A 17,122-nucleotide genomic window follows, 5' to 3' on the forward strand; every position below is an offset into this window, starting at 1 on the left:
AACAACATTCAGAAGGACAATGCCCTAATTCACAGCATGCCTTCATCAATAATGTATTCATTTTGGTGAAATTAAACAAAAGATACCTTGTCATGTGCAAGGAATCGTTTTCCCCCACTGCTTAATATTTTATTACTCCATTATTTGTTAATCTTAAATTTTCCATTATATTTTATTGTAGTTTAGCAATGGAACCAATAACTAAAACTGTATTTAGCCTTTTTTTCCCCACCTTCTATAAAATATTGGTACTATAAATCTCAGTTACTTTAAAACACTAATAGCTGTCTTACTACACAATGCATGTACAGTGCAGTTATGAGAATTGTAATGAATGCCTGGTTTCATGGAGGGTAATTTGAACTAGTTCAAAGTAATATGTTGATAGGTGTGAATGTTGTGTCACCTTTTCTCCAATGTATTATTTAGTCTTATTGGACGTTTGAAAACTGAAATCATTATAGAACCATCTGCACCTAACACCCCAGTTCATTACTTTGCAGTTTACTCCAAGCACTTGCCTGCATATTAAAAAAAAAATCAGCTGCTTGACATTCTATTGATATGCTGCTGCAACTGGAAATGCAAAGCAAAATGTATTTGTGCCAATATTACAGGTTAAATCAAGGTATCCTGCAAGTTAACCAGTTGCTGTTCTCAAAAGAACAAAAGATTACTTGTAGCCCGTGCTACCTTGCATTATTCATTACATTTACTGTATTACGAATTTTCCTTTTAAATGAAAACCTTGTTCCATTGTGTTGTCTGCTCCATGATGAATCAACACAGAAAGTATGCAACCTTTAAATGTTATAGAAAATTACCCCCCCACCCCCCCGAAGCAGCTTAAAAGTTAATTCTTTGAAGCAGCCCAACAGCAAAATGTATAACAAATTCTTTATAAACAGTGATTAGCAAAACAAGAAGTATACTATAACCATTTGCAGTGTAAGCTGGAAAGAAGGTCTTAAATTAGGGTGCATTCAAAATAATAAATTACATGTTTTCCATACTGGTTTACAAGGACAATTCCACTGATAGACTATTTCAAGTCTGGAAAAAAAAAAAAAAAACACAGAACAGTCTTTGGATTTTGTCTAGCAACAGCAGATACTGCTGTACATAACACAGCTCTTGGACACTGTATATATATATATACACACACACACACACATTTCTAGGCCAAAGTTTACATACCTTCTGTGGATGAGGAAAGAAAATTACAAGTCTATGTCTACAACCCAAATGTATTCATACCCTGACAGAAAATGAAATTAATAGCTAGTTGAGGCACCTTTAGCAATAACCTCTTAATTAGGATATTTGTCAACAAGCTTTTGGCATGATTCTTAGTCATTTAACCTTCAATGCAAAATTGTTCCAGTTCATTTAAATTCTAAGAATTTCTCTTGTGCACAACTTTCAATTCATACCAAAGATTGTCACATTTAGAGCAGGACTTTTACTAGGCTATTCCAGAACCTTTGATTTTATTCCTTTAACCATTCTGAATGTGTGCCTTGGATCACCATTGTGTTGGACCATCCAGTTGCGTTTTAATCAAAGTTTTGTAGCGGATGACTTCAGATGACTGGCCAATATCTTTTGGTATGCCAGCTCCATGCGTTACAATGGGTATGGTGTTCTTTTCTTTGTACGCCACACGAGACTTTCTCCAAGCGTAACGACCATCAGTGTGACCAAATAGCTTGATTTTTGTTTCGTTTCATCACTACACAAAACCTTTGACCACAACTCATAACCATCATTCAAAGGCCGTTTTGCAAAGTTTAACGGATTGTCCTTGTGACATTTTCTTAAGAGTGGCTTCATCCTTGGCCTGCAACCATTGAGACCTTCACCATGCAATACTCTACCTACGGTTGAAATGGAAACCCCAGTCACACTTGCAACCAATTCACTATGAATAATCTTTGGCAGTCCATCTTGCATTATTAACCTTCCTCACAATTCTTCTACTTGTTCTTGGTAAAACAGCCTCCTTTCTTCCAGACCAACAACTAAAAAGTATTACTTGTCATAAGGCAGCTGCAACTGTTTACCAAGATGTCGTGCGGGATTGCATATAGGGGCCAGGGTACCGCTGACCTTTTCCTTCGTTTGGGTAAAGCTCAGCAGAGAGAAGGACCGAGAGAGGAGCGCTCATTAAGAAAGAGACGTGTTACGTGTTTTGTGTTGTCTGTGTTGTAATTGTCAGTGTTTTGCACCACCAGACACCTAAAGCGCAAATCCGGAGCTGTCGCCGAGGGTCAGCACGATCCGGATCACCACTGCACCACCGTCACGAAATACCAGTGTCTGCACTCGCCACAAGCATGACTGCACTCACCCAGGACTGGCGACAGTGTGTTCATTTTTGTTCGGGTCTGTGCCCAGTTTCATTATCCCCGTGCTTTACACAGTTGTGTATTGCCAGGGATTTATTATTTTAATGGTCACCAGACCTGGAATATTAAAAAAAAAAAAAAAGACACTTTCCACAGGATTACGATAGTCTGCCTTTCACTCCTGCACCGCATCACCTGTTCTCAACTCACCAACCACTTTGCCACAAGTGGACATTCCATTTTAATTTACCTTCTAAAAAGAGATGGGTGGGTCTGCCAGGAAATGTACTGGTTTAGATCCTACCACTTTAAATACAGTTTGTTTCACTGGGGGAGTCAATGTAGTCTTTAGCAAATAACTGTGGTGTCCTTCAGGGCTCTATCCTTGGTCCAATTTTATTCTCTGTTGACATGCTACCTCTAGGCCAGATTATTCTTAAGCATGGTGTAAATTTTCACTGTTATGCAGAGAACACGCAGTTATAAAATCAGTGGAACCAGGTGATATCACTACAAAATCAGTCCTTCGAGCGTTTCACTGACAAAGACTTAAGTCCCAAAATGTTCTACAACTTAAAACTTCTGTCTTACGAGATTTGATAGTGGGTGCCCAGCAACAACTTGACCTGTCAAAAACAAAAAACTTGGGTTACCTAACTCCTATTTGAAATCTGAAGTGAGAAGAAATTATAAAAAAGTGTGATTCTACCATCTCAAAAGTTGCCAAAATGAGATCTTTTCTGTCTATTTCTGATGCAGAGAAAGTAGTCCATGCCTTCATTTCTTCGAGATTGGACTACTGTAATGCCCCGTTTGCTGGACTTTGATGGCAAGCCGTATCACGACTATATCTTGTGCAAAATGCAGCTGCAAGGGTCCTCACCAATACAACAAAGAGCTCATATAACTCCAGTTCCAAATTCTTTGCACTGGCTTCCAGTAATATATAGAATTGATTTTACAATCCTTTTGCTTACCTGTAAAAGCACGGAATGGTCTGGCACCTGATTATGTGTCTGAGTTGTCCCCCTGTTAGCCTCAGCGTGTGCTGAGGTCAACTGATAGTGGCCTTCTCTGTTCCAAAGGTTAGGCTCCAAAGGAAAGGAGAGGTTGCTTTCTGTGTTCGGGATCCGCAACTGTGGAATTCTCTGCCTAATCATGTTAGTTCACCCACAGTGGCTATTTTTAAATCAAGGCTTAAGACCTATTTTTATAATTTAGCTGTCTGCATGTATATTATTTTACCTGTATTACACTGTCTTACTTTCTTATTCTTTATTTTTTTTTGTAATTCCCACTTTTTGTACGTCTGTGAAGCGCCTTGAACCTCATGGTATGCAAGGCGCTCAACAAATAAAGTTTTATTATTACTTTAGAAGTAGCAGTTTTGCAAAAAGAAACTATTAAAATAAATATATTTCTTGTAACTTTTTCCTCACCTACAAAAGCAAAACTTTTGCTACAAAACATTTTACCAAAAATTCTGTTTGAGACATTTCTATAAATCATAAAAATTTCCAAATCTGTTATGTAAACTTTTGACTACAACAGTGTTTAATTTTATATATCTATATTTTTGTACTGGCAGCATATTTGTCCTCATCCACAAGACATAAAAAGGAAAATATTTAACCTCCAAGGTAAACACACATTTTAATGAATGTCCTTGAGCAGGTGTAACCTGAAAATCACATTTAAAATGTGCCAGAACACAAATGCTGAAAGCTTCAACAAGGAGTTAAGGGATTAGGAAAATGTCTTGTAAGTTACAGGTGACAACACCTTAAAAAGCTAAACCAAAAACTTGACTCTTGCATAACAGCAATATTTTTTTATAGTGTGTTCTAATATCTGAAGCCAAACTAAATTTCCCCTGCCTATTAATTTTTCATGCCTAAAGAAAAACTGCCATTCAAATTCTTTTGTTATAGCAACACCATAACAAAATGGTAGGCGAGACAGTATTACAGCTGGAGCTACACCAGTACTAAAATAAAAGTCAGTAGTATTCTGCGAAGAAAGCCTAGCTAAAATAACCCCACTCCTCGTTACAGGCATTCACAAAACAAATACAGTAAACAATGCTATTTCTGATGTGCGGGTTGGTAGCTTAAAGGCCCCATTAAATGAATTTTTCAATATCACATTAGACAACAATAAATCCATGAAAGGCTTGAACAATAGTTTGGATAAAGTCAAAACAGATTTAATTTAGTCGAGTATCAGTTAACTCCAATACGTAGGTAAACAAACAAGACACATACAGTAAGTATTTACTTCAGTGTAATTTTTTTGTCGACAGAACAAACCAGTAAACCAAGCTATATTTAAAAACTACTCTAATGTGTGTCTTTCATCTATAAAAAAAAAAGTTCAAATTTTGCACACAATTCAAAATATCTTCCAAGAATTACAATAATGATATTTTAATCTAGCACCTCGCTTTTTTTGTTGTGGTTTACAAGAAAATAACCTTTTACTCCAGCCATAACTTAACGGATTGCTTCTACTTTATTATAACAATGTTCTAAATGGCATACTACCGTTGCAGAATCTAGGTAATTCTGTGTGACCTCTAGCCGTTACAATTAAGTAAATAAACCAATAAATAAACACAACCCACAAACAATCCCCTAAGCGTGTAGATATGCCTAATTCAAAACCCTAGTTATTCGGGATTTTTAAGCCCTATTTTTATTTTATATATATATAATATATTATATATATATATATATATATATATATATATATATATATATATATATATATATATACACACACACACACACACTTGCAAAAGTATTCAGACCCCTGACCGATTCTCTCATATTGCTGAATTACAAATGGTATTTTGAAATTTCGTTCTGTTCGATATTTTATTTTAAAACACTGAAACTGAGAATCAATTATTGTAAGGCGACGTTGGTTTTATGTTGGAAAATATTTGTAAGAAAAATAAAAAACTGAAATATCTTGCTTGCATAAGTATTCAACCCCCACACATTAATATTTGGTAGACCCACCTTTCAAAGCAATAACAGCTTTAAGTCTTTTGAGGTAAGTATGTACTAGCTTTGCACACAGTGTCGGAGTGATTTTGGCCCATTCTTGGCAGATTTGCTCCAGGTTTTTCAGGTTGGTTGGACGACGCTTGTGGAACGCAATTTTCAAATAGTGCCACAGATTCTCAATGGGATTGAGATCAGGACTTTGACTGGGCCACTGTAGGACATTCACCTTTTTCTTCTTGAGCCACTCCAATGTTGCTTTGGCCTTGTGCTTGGGATCATTGTCCTGCTGAAAGGTGAATTTCCTCCCAAGCTTCAGTTTTTTAGCGGACTGAAGCAGATTCTCTTGCAGTATTTTCTTGTATTTTGCTCCATCCATTCTTCCTTCAATTGTAACAAGATGCCCAATCTCTGCTGATGAGAAGCACCCCTACAGCATGATGCTGCCACCACCATACTTCACTGTAGGGATGGTGTGTCTTGAGGCATGGGCAGTGTTAGGTTTGCGCCACACATAGCGCTTTGAGTTTTGGCCAAAAAGCTCTATCTTGGTCTCATCTGACCACAAAACCTTTTCCCACATCGCAGCTGGGTCACTCTCATGCTTTCTGGCAAACTCCAGACGTGCTTTCAGATGGTACTTTTTGAGTAACAGCTTCTTTCTTGCCACCCTCCCATACAGGCCAGTGTTATGCAGAGCTCTTGATATGGTTGACTGGTGTGCCATTACTCCACTCCCAGCCACTGAACTCTGTAGCTCCTTCAAAGTGATTGTTGGCCTCTCTGTGGCTTCTCTCACAAGTTTCCATCTTGTTTGAGCGCTGAGTTTTGAGGGACGGCCTTTTCTTGGCAGTGCCTGGGTGGTGTGATGCAGCTTCCACTTCCTGATTATTGATCCAACTGCACTCACTGGGATATCCAAACACTTGGATATTATTTTGTACCCTTTCCCTAATCTATGCATTTGTATTACTTTATCTCTAACTTCTGTAGAATGCTCTTTGGTCTTCATTTTCCTTCAGATTCACAGCTTTACCAGTGATCCTTCTACAGTGGAGTCTTTATCCAGAAAATGTGACAGCAACTTTAATGGTTCACACGTGGAGGCCAATGGTAAGGTAATTGCGACCTCTGCAATTTCTTTCATCGGTGCAAACTGGGAACTTCCACAGCACAGGGGTTGAATACTTATGAAAGCAAGATATTTCAGTTTTTTATTTTTCTTAAAAATATTTCCCAACATAAAACCAATGTCACCTTACAATAATTGATTCTGAGTTTGTGTTTAAAAATAAGATAAACAGAACAAAATTTCAATGTACCATTTGTAATTCGGTAATATGACAGAATTGGTCAGGGGTCTGAATACTTTTGCAAACGTGCGTATGCATGTATGTATGTATGTATGCAACACATACACACACACACACACACACACACACACACACACACATTTTATATATATATTAGTACCAGTCAAAAGTTTGAGCACACCTGCTTGAAACCAGGTTTTTCATGATTATCTATGCTTTTAACTGTATAAAAAAAGTGTCTATAAACACTTAATATTCCATTATATGAGACATGTACTTACATAAGCTGATAACACTATGTAACACAATTTTTGTTCCTGGGTAGTAAGTGTTATTTCCTAATTGCTTATGCCTCAAAAGTATAGAACATGGCTATTATTCCCCACAAACTTTGCTTTTGTGACCAGGGCAGGTAAATTTCAAAATATCACTATTTCCAATGGGAAAAACGGGCAAATGTGTGTCTTTTCGTTCACATAAAGTCAGAAAAAAACAACCTATGAATCCAAATTAACGTGTATTCATACTAAAGTAATACTAAAATGACTACAAAAGATTTAGAAGTGAGTAGTTTTGAGATTTATGATTACTGTATTTACATTAAAGAGTAGAAATTTACCAGTCTTTGTTAAAAGTTGTACCTTTTGATGGTTTCTTTAACAGTACATAATTACTAAGCTAACCCATTCCAACTGGCATAAGGATTTTGCTCAAATAAATAAAATAAACAAAAACAATCCCAGAAAAATGTACACTGATTTCTAACAGAGGTAACACAATGTTGACAACATGCAAAACATTTCTGGTACATGAAATAATTAACTAAAGCTGATATTACTGAATGCTTTTTTTCCTTTTAAAAATTGTGGTATTTTAGAATTTATTTTCAACACCTTTAAGAACACTTCCAAAACAAAAATGTACATTCACAGCCAATAAGCACACAAACGGATAGAAGAAACATTTATTTAGGTCTGCTTTAATATTTAGCTACAAGGCAGCATAATATTTGACTTACCTCTGCCAAAATATGCTGCACCACCACAGTGATGGCCTCAAACCTATGGTTGCTGGTGGCTAGTAACTTCTTGAACTGCTGAATGCATTCGTTTTTCTTCTCGCACTGTGTTTTGTAATGTGCTAGGCCAAGGGCCGTGTTCTCGGTTGGCAGCAGATCAGGCTGGGTCTGTGATCGAGGCGGCCGGCTCCTGGGGCTTGTCTTCAGCTTGTTCTTGTCCACTGCAAGAGAACATCCATTTACTGTTACAACATTCAGCATCTTTCAAACACACTGCGAAACCCAAGACTCTGGGTTTTCGATCTGAAACCTATTACTCCAGCACCCTTACCACAGCACCCAATAAGCCATGCGAAGAGTTCCCATATCAGCTGAATTCAGTAACTTCATTAAGATATGCAACACAGCTGAAGCCCAGCAATGCTTAAAGCTTTAAGAGGATTTACTGAACACTTAGGACCAACATAAAAGCTTAGTTTCCTAGCCAGTGAAGGCCATTATATCAATTTCCTCACTGAATACTCTATGGGTGTTGCTGTCAGTGTGCCTCATTTTAGCAGTCTTGTCACAGTGGTTTTGATTTGGCTTTATAAAATACCACAAAAACCACAATGGAAATAGTACCATTAAATGAGCAGATACATTAATCAAAATTGCAGGTCAAATGGAACACAAAAACCAGTGTCTTACAAATGCAATTTAAAAAAAATGAATTTAAGACATTAAAAACAGAGACTGTGAAACTTAAGTAACATTTAGCATACATAAATAAAAGGTTAGAATGCAATATTTAAAATCAAGCATACACCCCATTTTATAGTGGCATACTGTAAGAATACATATCCTATACCTCCACAAAGAAATAACAAATACAACCTGCTCCCAAACCACATAAAAAGGTCAGAAGTAGAATTCTAGTGTTAACAGCAGGTGGTGTCGTTTGCACCGTCTTGAACCTGGGAACATTGCACTTTGATATAAACGACATGCAGTGAGCAATATGGTAAATTCCCTTCACATCGTCAAGCGCAACATGTATGAACCGTTATACCAGTTTAATGAAAATGTCACACATTTGAGTGCCTTTCTATAGTCTGTATTGTGCTCTTAAAAGAAAAGCAAACTTGGTTTGCACTACAAATTTTCTTTTAGAACTAAATGATCTGGAGGCCCGCAAACCCCACTGACTTGAAAGAGCTTACCTCCGAGCTGCACGGTGGAGTTAAGAAAATGTGCAAGATTGTTCACTCTGTTACAGCGTGACTGTCAGTGTTAAAAAAAAAAAAAAAAAAACACAACACTGCACACACACGACTAATGTGAACCCCCCACTCAACGTTGCATTCACAGCATTAAAACTATTCACCAAAATAAATGTATTTTAAACTGGCCTGTTTAAATTATTGATTTACCTTTACAACACAAAATGGCCTAATCTTGAGTTGGTCTACAATAATCAAGTTACAACTGCCCTTTCCGTCTGCAACAAGCATGCAGTTATTTGTATGTTTCAACAGCAGTTAAAAAAAAAAATCAGCAAAATAAAACGAGGCACACATGGCTAAATAAACAAATCGTTACATGGTGTACCTTTGCCGCTCTTATACATTCCAGCCCTTCTAGTAGACACTGCCAGAAGAGTCAGGCTGTTGTACAAGCATGATGAATTTAGTGTATTAATTCCTCAATCTTGACTACAGTACCAAAAAAAGTGGTGCAAATAAGTTCTTTAAATTACAATACATATGAAATACTTTAAACAAAACTTCTGAAATGTATAATAGCTTTTTATTTAATTCCATAAAAAAAAGTTGAATACTTAACCTTATCTGACTAAAATGTGTGACACTTTCCCCTTAAGTAAAAATATAAACAATTATATCATACAGTACATACAGTAGTTAAGGATGTGAAGAATAGACAGACTTTAGAATTGCCGGAACTAAATCATTACAGTTGGTGGTGGCCACCCACTAGTTAAACAGCACCATATTACTTGCCAAACATATTTGAACTAGTATGTGCTTCAATAATATACATTTAACCAATGGTATTTTTTTTTTTTTTTTTTTAAAAGAATAAAGAAAACCCACACACCACACTGGTGGACATGAAAATGCTTTGCCGCCCCCCCCCCCCCCCCCACCACCACCACCACCACCATAATTGAAAGCATTATTTTTACAAAAATGTGCCAAGTACTCATGTCATATAACTAGACAAATATATAAAAATACCAGTGTATTACAATACACTGTAGACACCTGTTTACTTATGGCGACAGTTCACTTTGAACCAATCAACAAACAGGTACAAGGGTTATTGGAATATTAAAACCTAAAATGGATTTAGGATTTTCTGAAGAGAAGGTGCTGCTCAAGAACAGTCAACAGCAATTCATTTAACTTTTCAGTCTTCCAAAAATGACAACATTCTACCCATCCAAAATGATTACCTCACATTGCAATATCTGCCAGGTTTCATAAAAACAAAAACATTCTTCCTGCAGTTATGTAAATGTTTTTTTTAAAAAGGAGCAATCCACTAGGAGAATAATAAATCACTGACAGATCAGTGCAACTTACGGAATGCAGCCCAGTAACTGCTGGCCCTTTATCACCTAAAAAAACTGCGCTGTTAGAACACAGCAAGGATTTCTCTGCTGAAAAGTACAGTTGCTTTTCTAATGGTCTTGGGATGATATTCTGTAGATCAGGGGTTTAACCTTATTTTGAAAGCTGCACCCATTCTGTCTGGAGTACCCCTTTACAATTTTCACTCCACTGAAAGGTACCACAGTTGTAATAAAAGGCAGAATAATTTTATTAACACATTACTCCCCCCTCCCCCCCCCCCCCATTTGTTTAATATATAAAAATGTATGTCAATAGTTTGGGGCTGACAAACTGTTGGTTTAGGACAGAATACCAAACAGTAAGCTTAATTCTTAACTTAAGTTACATGTCGTTGGATGCACAGAATTAAAAGATAGTATTTGTGAATCGCTTTGGAAACACGCCAATTAACTTTGCTGAATAGAAAGATTATAAACACAAAAGTCTGCACTGTAAATGTTTCACATTACCATTTAACTTCCCATTGCAGCACAATTGTGTGCCATTTAATATAGTTTACAAATACCAAGAATATTAACCAAAGATAAAACCAACTTGACACTTTATTAAAAGCCAACAAATTATCCAAAAGGGTTTTGGTATAACTGTTGCATTTCCTGTACTTTGTTTCTCTTCAGTAAGAAATGTATCCATTTCAACCAGCTGCTATTGCTGTTACTAAAAATGCAGCCGCACCCAATAAATAAAACAAACTCTGTCAAAAAGTAGGAGTATTGCGATTATAATTTGTTTACTGGAGCATGTATACTTAATGCTGAAATATTACGCTTCATTGATTAGTGTTCAATTATACGGCAAGCTGAAAACAGCAAAAAGTGAAAATGAGCAGCACAGAGCGCTCTCCATAGGCAGAACTGCTAGATAACTGCTCCACCTACCCTTAGAGTGGGAAACCACTCAATTGAACTCAGGCGTGCGTACAGGTAGAAAAGTGTGGACGTAAGAGTGTGTCCCCACCCCCACTTCAATGAGCTGCTAAACAAATTGGATATTAATGCACAATGGTTTACAGATAATACAGAATACTGTTAACAAAATCAAGATAATCATTTTCTTTTACTTTAAATTTTTATTTGTGCATTTCCGAGTCGTCCTGTGTGCCCCCTGTGACCCTTCGAAATACCCCCGGTTGAAAACCCCAGCTCTAGCCAAATGCAGCTTCTATAATGGATAATGTGAGATTTTAATCACAGTACATTTACAAGCAGATTTGGACCGCGATTGGTTTCTTGCTGCCTTTTGGCCATAGCCAACTATTTAGATTTGGGTTAACATTGAACTAATATGAGCCTGAGCAAAATATCAAGGGTTTTACAGAGTTCCCTATAAATATCAGCTGTCCATAACCTATGCTGGACCCAAGTAAAATGATTTGGGCGATTTCATTTCATAAAGAAACACCTTTCAAAAAGGGGAAAAAAAGCTGACCCTAAAAGGCAGTTCCACATTACTGAAAAAAAAAAAAAAAAAAAAAAAGAGAAGCTGATAGATACCTGGGCTTGCATTCCTCGCAATGTTTTAAGTTAGAGTAATATTTCAACCCTTCAAAATATTCCATTTATCAATCCCCTTGCACAGCATGGCTTAATATTTTTATGTAATTATATACTGAACTTGAAACAAAAACAAGACAAAACAAAAAAATGCAAGTAATTACCAAGTTATTGATTATTTTTTCCCTACTACTGACTGCAAAGATCCTTAGACTAAAAAACACATACAATGGTTCTCATCTGCTATTAAAGCTGTCAGATAGGAAAGTGTGAAATGTCCCCATGGAAAGAATGATAACAGAGTGTTGATTTCTGTCCAGGGCTTTACTACACCGATATGCAGAATAGTTCAATGGAGGTACATAGGTGTCTGGTGTGTTGGTCTGCAACATCTCCAAAACTTTAAAAGGTGGTGTTGCTGTAAAAGCTTGTCAATTTGTTATAATTGTTGTTGTGTGTGTACATTCACACGTAAGTGTGTGCCATTTGCTTGTTTGTGCACCCTCTGGTGGTGTGATTTTTTTTTTTTCTAGCCTCAAAAAGCATTTGTAATTACATTATTCAATATAGTGATTTGTTTTAGAGATCAACACAAATACATATACTCACAGAATTTAAATACTACACATTTGTATCAATCATACCCAACAGTATACAATTACTTGATGTACTGTATTCATTTCTGAAGCCCTAAGTAACCACCAATATATGGCCTTGTTTTCAGGCTGTTAAACAATTGTGCCGTTAGACTAAGATAATTTTCTAATCGATCTGAGAAAATGTGACCTAGTGTGATCAATCCACAATGCTAGTTTGTTGGCTAGCTCAGGACCTTTAGACCTGGAGGGTGGTTTATAGACGGATTACTTCTTTCATCACTAAAGAGAAATGACTGACTAGATAAAAGGTCATCATCCAGCAAAGACAGATTCTACATACATGTTTTTACTTTCCACGTTTTTGGCATAAACAAAAACACGTATTGAACACAGGTAAATAAAATGGAGACAACAGGTTCCTGTCCTCAACAGCACCCCTAGAGAATGGCAGTGTGAATTACACATTTGACAAATACTGTATACACATTAATGTGTTAAAAAATAATCTATAAATATATATATATAATATATATATATATATATATATATATATATATATCTATATTATATATATATAGTATATCTTCTATATATATATATAAGAGAGAGAGAGAGAGAGAGAGAGAGAGAGAGAGAGAGAGAGAGAGAGAGAGAGAGAGAGAGAGAGAGAGAGAGAGAGAGAGAGAGAGAGAGTGTTGCGATTTTCAGGTCACATACATAGAGTAAGATTACAACTTGACAGCTAGAGAATGCAGGATTGCAAAATGTAGCCTGCCTGGGAATTGCCAGAAAACACCTGACAATAAGTCCAGATTTCAATTTTAAAATAAATTAAAATGGTAATGCATATTTGAGTGGTGAATAAGCAACATGATTCTTGATTAAAGATTCAACAAAAAACAAACATTCAAACTGAAATATCACCTTCAAAATACAAAGGTGCAATATACCAGACTTCTTACAGATTTTAGATTCGGGTCTAATCAGAAGAGCCCAACATCAAATCAGAGAAATGAACAGCCGCAGATAAAAACTGGAACGCCCAGCTGCAAAGAACATTGATAAAAACACCCTAAATAATTCAATACAGTCAGAAAAAAAAAAATCAACTGGATTGCTAATTAATTAAAACAGATGTTAATGTTTGTGCTGTGGTTCTAATTAAAAGGATATCTAAATTAACAGATTGTTAAAGAATTGATTACAATTCTATAATATTCCATTAATTGGAATTCATTGAATTTATATTTACAAACTCATTTACTCCAACAGTTAACCTACTTACATATTCATATAAATTGCTCACTTGACTATTAGTTGTTACATAAGACAAATTAGGCAATTTATGCTATCTTTCACATATGATTGCTATATACATTGAAGCAGAGCTATTACCCAATTATTATTATTGCCTACTGAGATTGTGTTGATTTATTTTACTCATTAACTTTTGATAAAATAATTTTTATTTTAGTTCGTAGTTTGTAACTAAAGCCCCTTTCATACTGCCACTCCTACCTGGGTCCAGACCTGGGAACTGGGTAACCGGGTCACAATCCCGCAAAGTGTGAAACCACATACCTGGGTCCCAGCGACCCACCTCAGGATGTGGGTTGTGCGAGACAAAATGCATGATGGCCATTCGTAAGCCAACACTGTAACAAACAGCTAAGCCTGCAAGGCCTCATTTCCGCAAGCAACGTTTCTGTTTAGCCATATTTGTGTTGCTCAAGACACACCATGAGCCACATTGCAGCAGGGATGAAGAAACATTTGTGCCGACTGTTCAGTCCAGAGAAGCTTGGATAGAAGCATTTGTAACAAGCTGCTTCTGGGGCATTGATACACGTATTGTTTACTTGCGTCTGTCACCCATGTTAACCCTGCTTTATCAAAAGCAGTGCGAAATCACATATCTGACTCGCATGACACCGGGTCCTGCCCAGGTAAATCATGCCGGTGTGAAAGGGGATTAATATCACACATTACACGTTAATGAATTCTCTTTAAAATCAGGTAACTAAAACACCAATTATTCCTACAATACAGTACAATTTATTTGTAATATGATTTTACAGCAGTATGTTTTTGGTTAAGGCTGTGTTGAGCCATATACTCAAACAGACAGTCGTTTAGATAGTGGTTCAGTCCTGAGTGTTGCATGAAGAAAGGAAGCACAGACTTCTTTCTCTGCGTGTTGTTTGTTAAGTCAAAGTGTGGAGGCTGGACTGAGGCAGGACAGCTATGAAAAGTTAAACCATCCAAATCCACAGTACTAACTATACTACTTTGAACCATACATGTATTGCATACTACCAGTTGTTGGAGGTCAGGTACTACTCTTCATGTTGTTCAGAACATAAATTTGCTATACTGTCATACAACATCTTGCGACTTGTAGCATGCATTAGTCACCCAGGTTACAGAATTAAGCCATACACATGCAGGATTGCATGCGATTATACCAAGGCGTCAATGATAGTGTACATTTTCATTGCAATTAGCGTGGATACTTTTGGACAGACCCTAAAAGATGACATACCCCAACATATGCCCCAAATCCAACCAAATAGTATAACATGTATGAAGCTGTACTGTCTATATGCAATTTTAGCACAATGTTACATTGTAGTAGTAGAACTAGAGCGTCTGTTTTTCGTTTATTACATTTTTTGATGCTTATTTTTAGCTAAGAGTTATGCAAATAGTGTTCCCCCCCCCCAGGGATTTCACTTATTTACTGTATGAAAAGGATTGTTTTTGGTTACTTTTTTCCCCCCTGTCAATATGTATATTAACTGGACAGTACTTGCATACTTAAAGTTGTACCTCCTTTCCTTGATAGTCTTCTACAAATGAAATCCTTACGCTCACAGGCATATTCTACTGGGGTTTGTGTGTAGACTTTTTTAAAACACACATTTCCAAAATTTGCAACTTGGTTTTTATCTCGTTTTAAAGTCAATGTGAATTGAGTAACCATTCCCGGTGTTTCTCTGGCGTTTATTGGCTATACACTGATTTCATTTATTTTGTATCAGGAGTGTTTTCTCATTTGAACACCCCCCCCCCCCCCCCCAAAAAAAAAAAAGTATAACACACCATGCTAAAATAAAATTCTCAAAGTCCGGTAAATGTAGTACCGGACAATACAGATGCTATAGACCGCCACCATAAAACAAGGAAAACAACCAATGTTCCAATAAGCTGGTTTTAAAAAAAAAAAAAAGGGGGGGGGGGGGGGGGGTAATGAAGCAATAAACAGTGCATTGGATATCAAATGAACACAAAAAGGTGAAGCGCTTAGTTCCACTCCTGAAGAGGATGCATGCTACCAAGACAACAATGTCCAATCCAATAAACTAGATGGGGTCAAGACTGGTTTGTGACTTCATACTTCAACTGCCTTGGTTGGTTTAAATGGCAGATTTCCATTAAATGAAAGCGACAGAACAATGGTCCACAAGAGACAAAGGGACAATATTAAAACTGTTGTCAACGGCAATCCTACTTTTTCTTTAACGACCACTTTATAGCCCCCCTTTATAGCCCCCGGACACATTCTAAAATGCTTTATAAAATCAAAAACTCTAGTAAAACTACTTATAGCTTTGATGTTTCAGATAACACTGTTTACTTAATTATACCAGTCTCCTCACACAGAAGTTAGTATACTGGGTTCTTTAAGGGACAAACAGTATGCATCATCTTATATCCACAATTCTGTCATTTTTTTATATTATATTAACATTAGCTTTGCTTATCGAAATAGCAACTACCAAAAAAATTAAAAAAATTATATGTTAAAAAAACACAAATCGCAAACAATAAAGTCCACATCTGATATTTTAGGTGGAGAGCCATATTCAAAATAATAAATTTCCTTCTGTGAAAAGAAATTGTGACAGAGTACCAGTACCCAAAGTGATCAAGATCTTCTGTACCACTAGACAATAACATGGGGTCATCAGCTGTGCAGTACAAACCTGTCTGGAAGACGACAGTGCTTTTCTTGCATCCTGACAGAAGCTGGAGGTTACGTAGCAACCCTTTTGCAGTTAGTTTCACATGGATGTTGGAGAGGGAAAATTTTGGAGACCATAACATTGCTCCAATCAAACAGAGATGATCCAAAAAAAAAAAAAAAAAAAAAAAAAAAACCACACCAAACAAACCTAAAACTACCACATGCTGTGCAGGTTTGTACTTAACACATGGTCTAGCAACGTCTAGACAGTCTGTTTTGGAATCCAAAAGGAGTGGGAGGATGATGGCACAAATAGCTCCGTGTTAAAAAGAAATAGCAACGATGATTTCACTCCATTACAACTGTCCTTTCTGCCCTGAATTAATTCAGCAGAAGCTCACTTTGGGAGTGCTGCTCCTGACAGATGTGACAAAAGCAAAAACGCTAATCATGACATTAAATCCTCCTTTTACTGATTCACAAACCAACAACGCTGGTCTCTGAAGTGCATTACTGTGCTCATAATACATTATGCGACACTTGGGTGATGCTGGCTGTTTAAAAGGGGGAGTGGAGTGGGTGGTCTTTGTAGCTGGAGTGAATTTAATGTATTTTTTTTTTTTAAACCAAACGTCAGTGGATGTGGGGGTAACCTTGTGTTATTGCTGTATAGCAGAAATAAAAGACAACAACTGGCATTGCACAAGATTGTCCGTTTAAATTTACGAATAATCCCAAAA

The 17,122-nt window shown here is 36.7% G+C and overlaps 1 protein-coding gene across 3 annotated transcripts in view; it reads right to left on the minus strand.

The window, feature by feature from the left end:
• LOC121298395 (microtubule-associated tumor suppressor 1 homolog A-like) overlaps window positions 1-17,122 on the minus strand; it is a 75,755-nt gene that overhangs the window by 16,241 nt on the left and 42,392 nt on the right. For all 3 annotated transcript variants that reach the window (XM_041225515.1, XM_041225523.1, XM_041225506.1), the window contains exon 7: window positions 7,688-7,908. In XM_041225515.1, coding sequence (XP_041081449.1) covers window positions 7,688-7,908 — 221 coding nt within the window. The remainder of the gene's footprint in view (window positions 1-7,687; window positions 7,909-17,122) is intronic.

The sequence above is a fragment of the Polyodon spathula genome, chromosome 2 (genome assembly GCF_017654505.1).
Source record: "Polyodon spathula isolate WHYD16114869_AA chromosome 2, ASM1765450v1, whole genome shotgun sequence".
Taxonomy (NCBI): Eukaryota; Metazoa; Chordata; class Actinopteri; order Acipenseriformes; family Polyodontidae; genus Polyodon; species Polyodon spathula.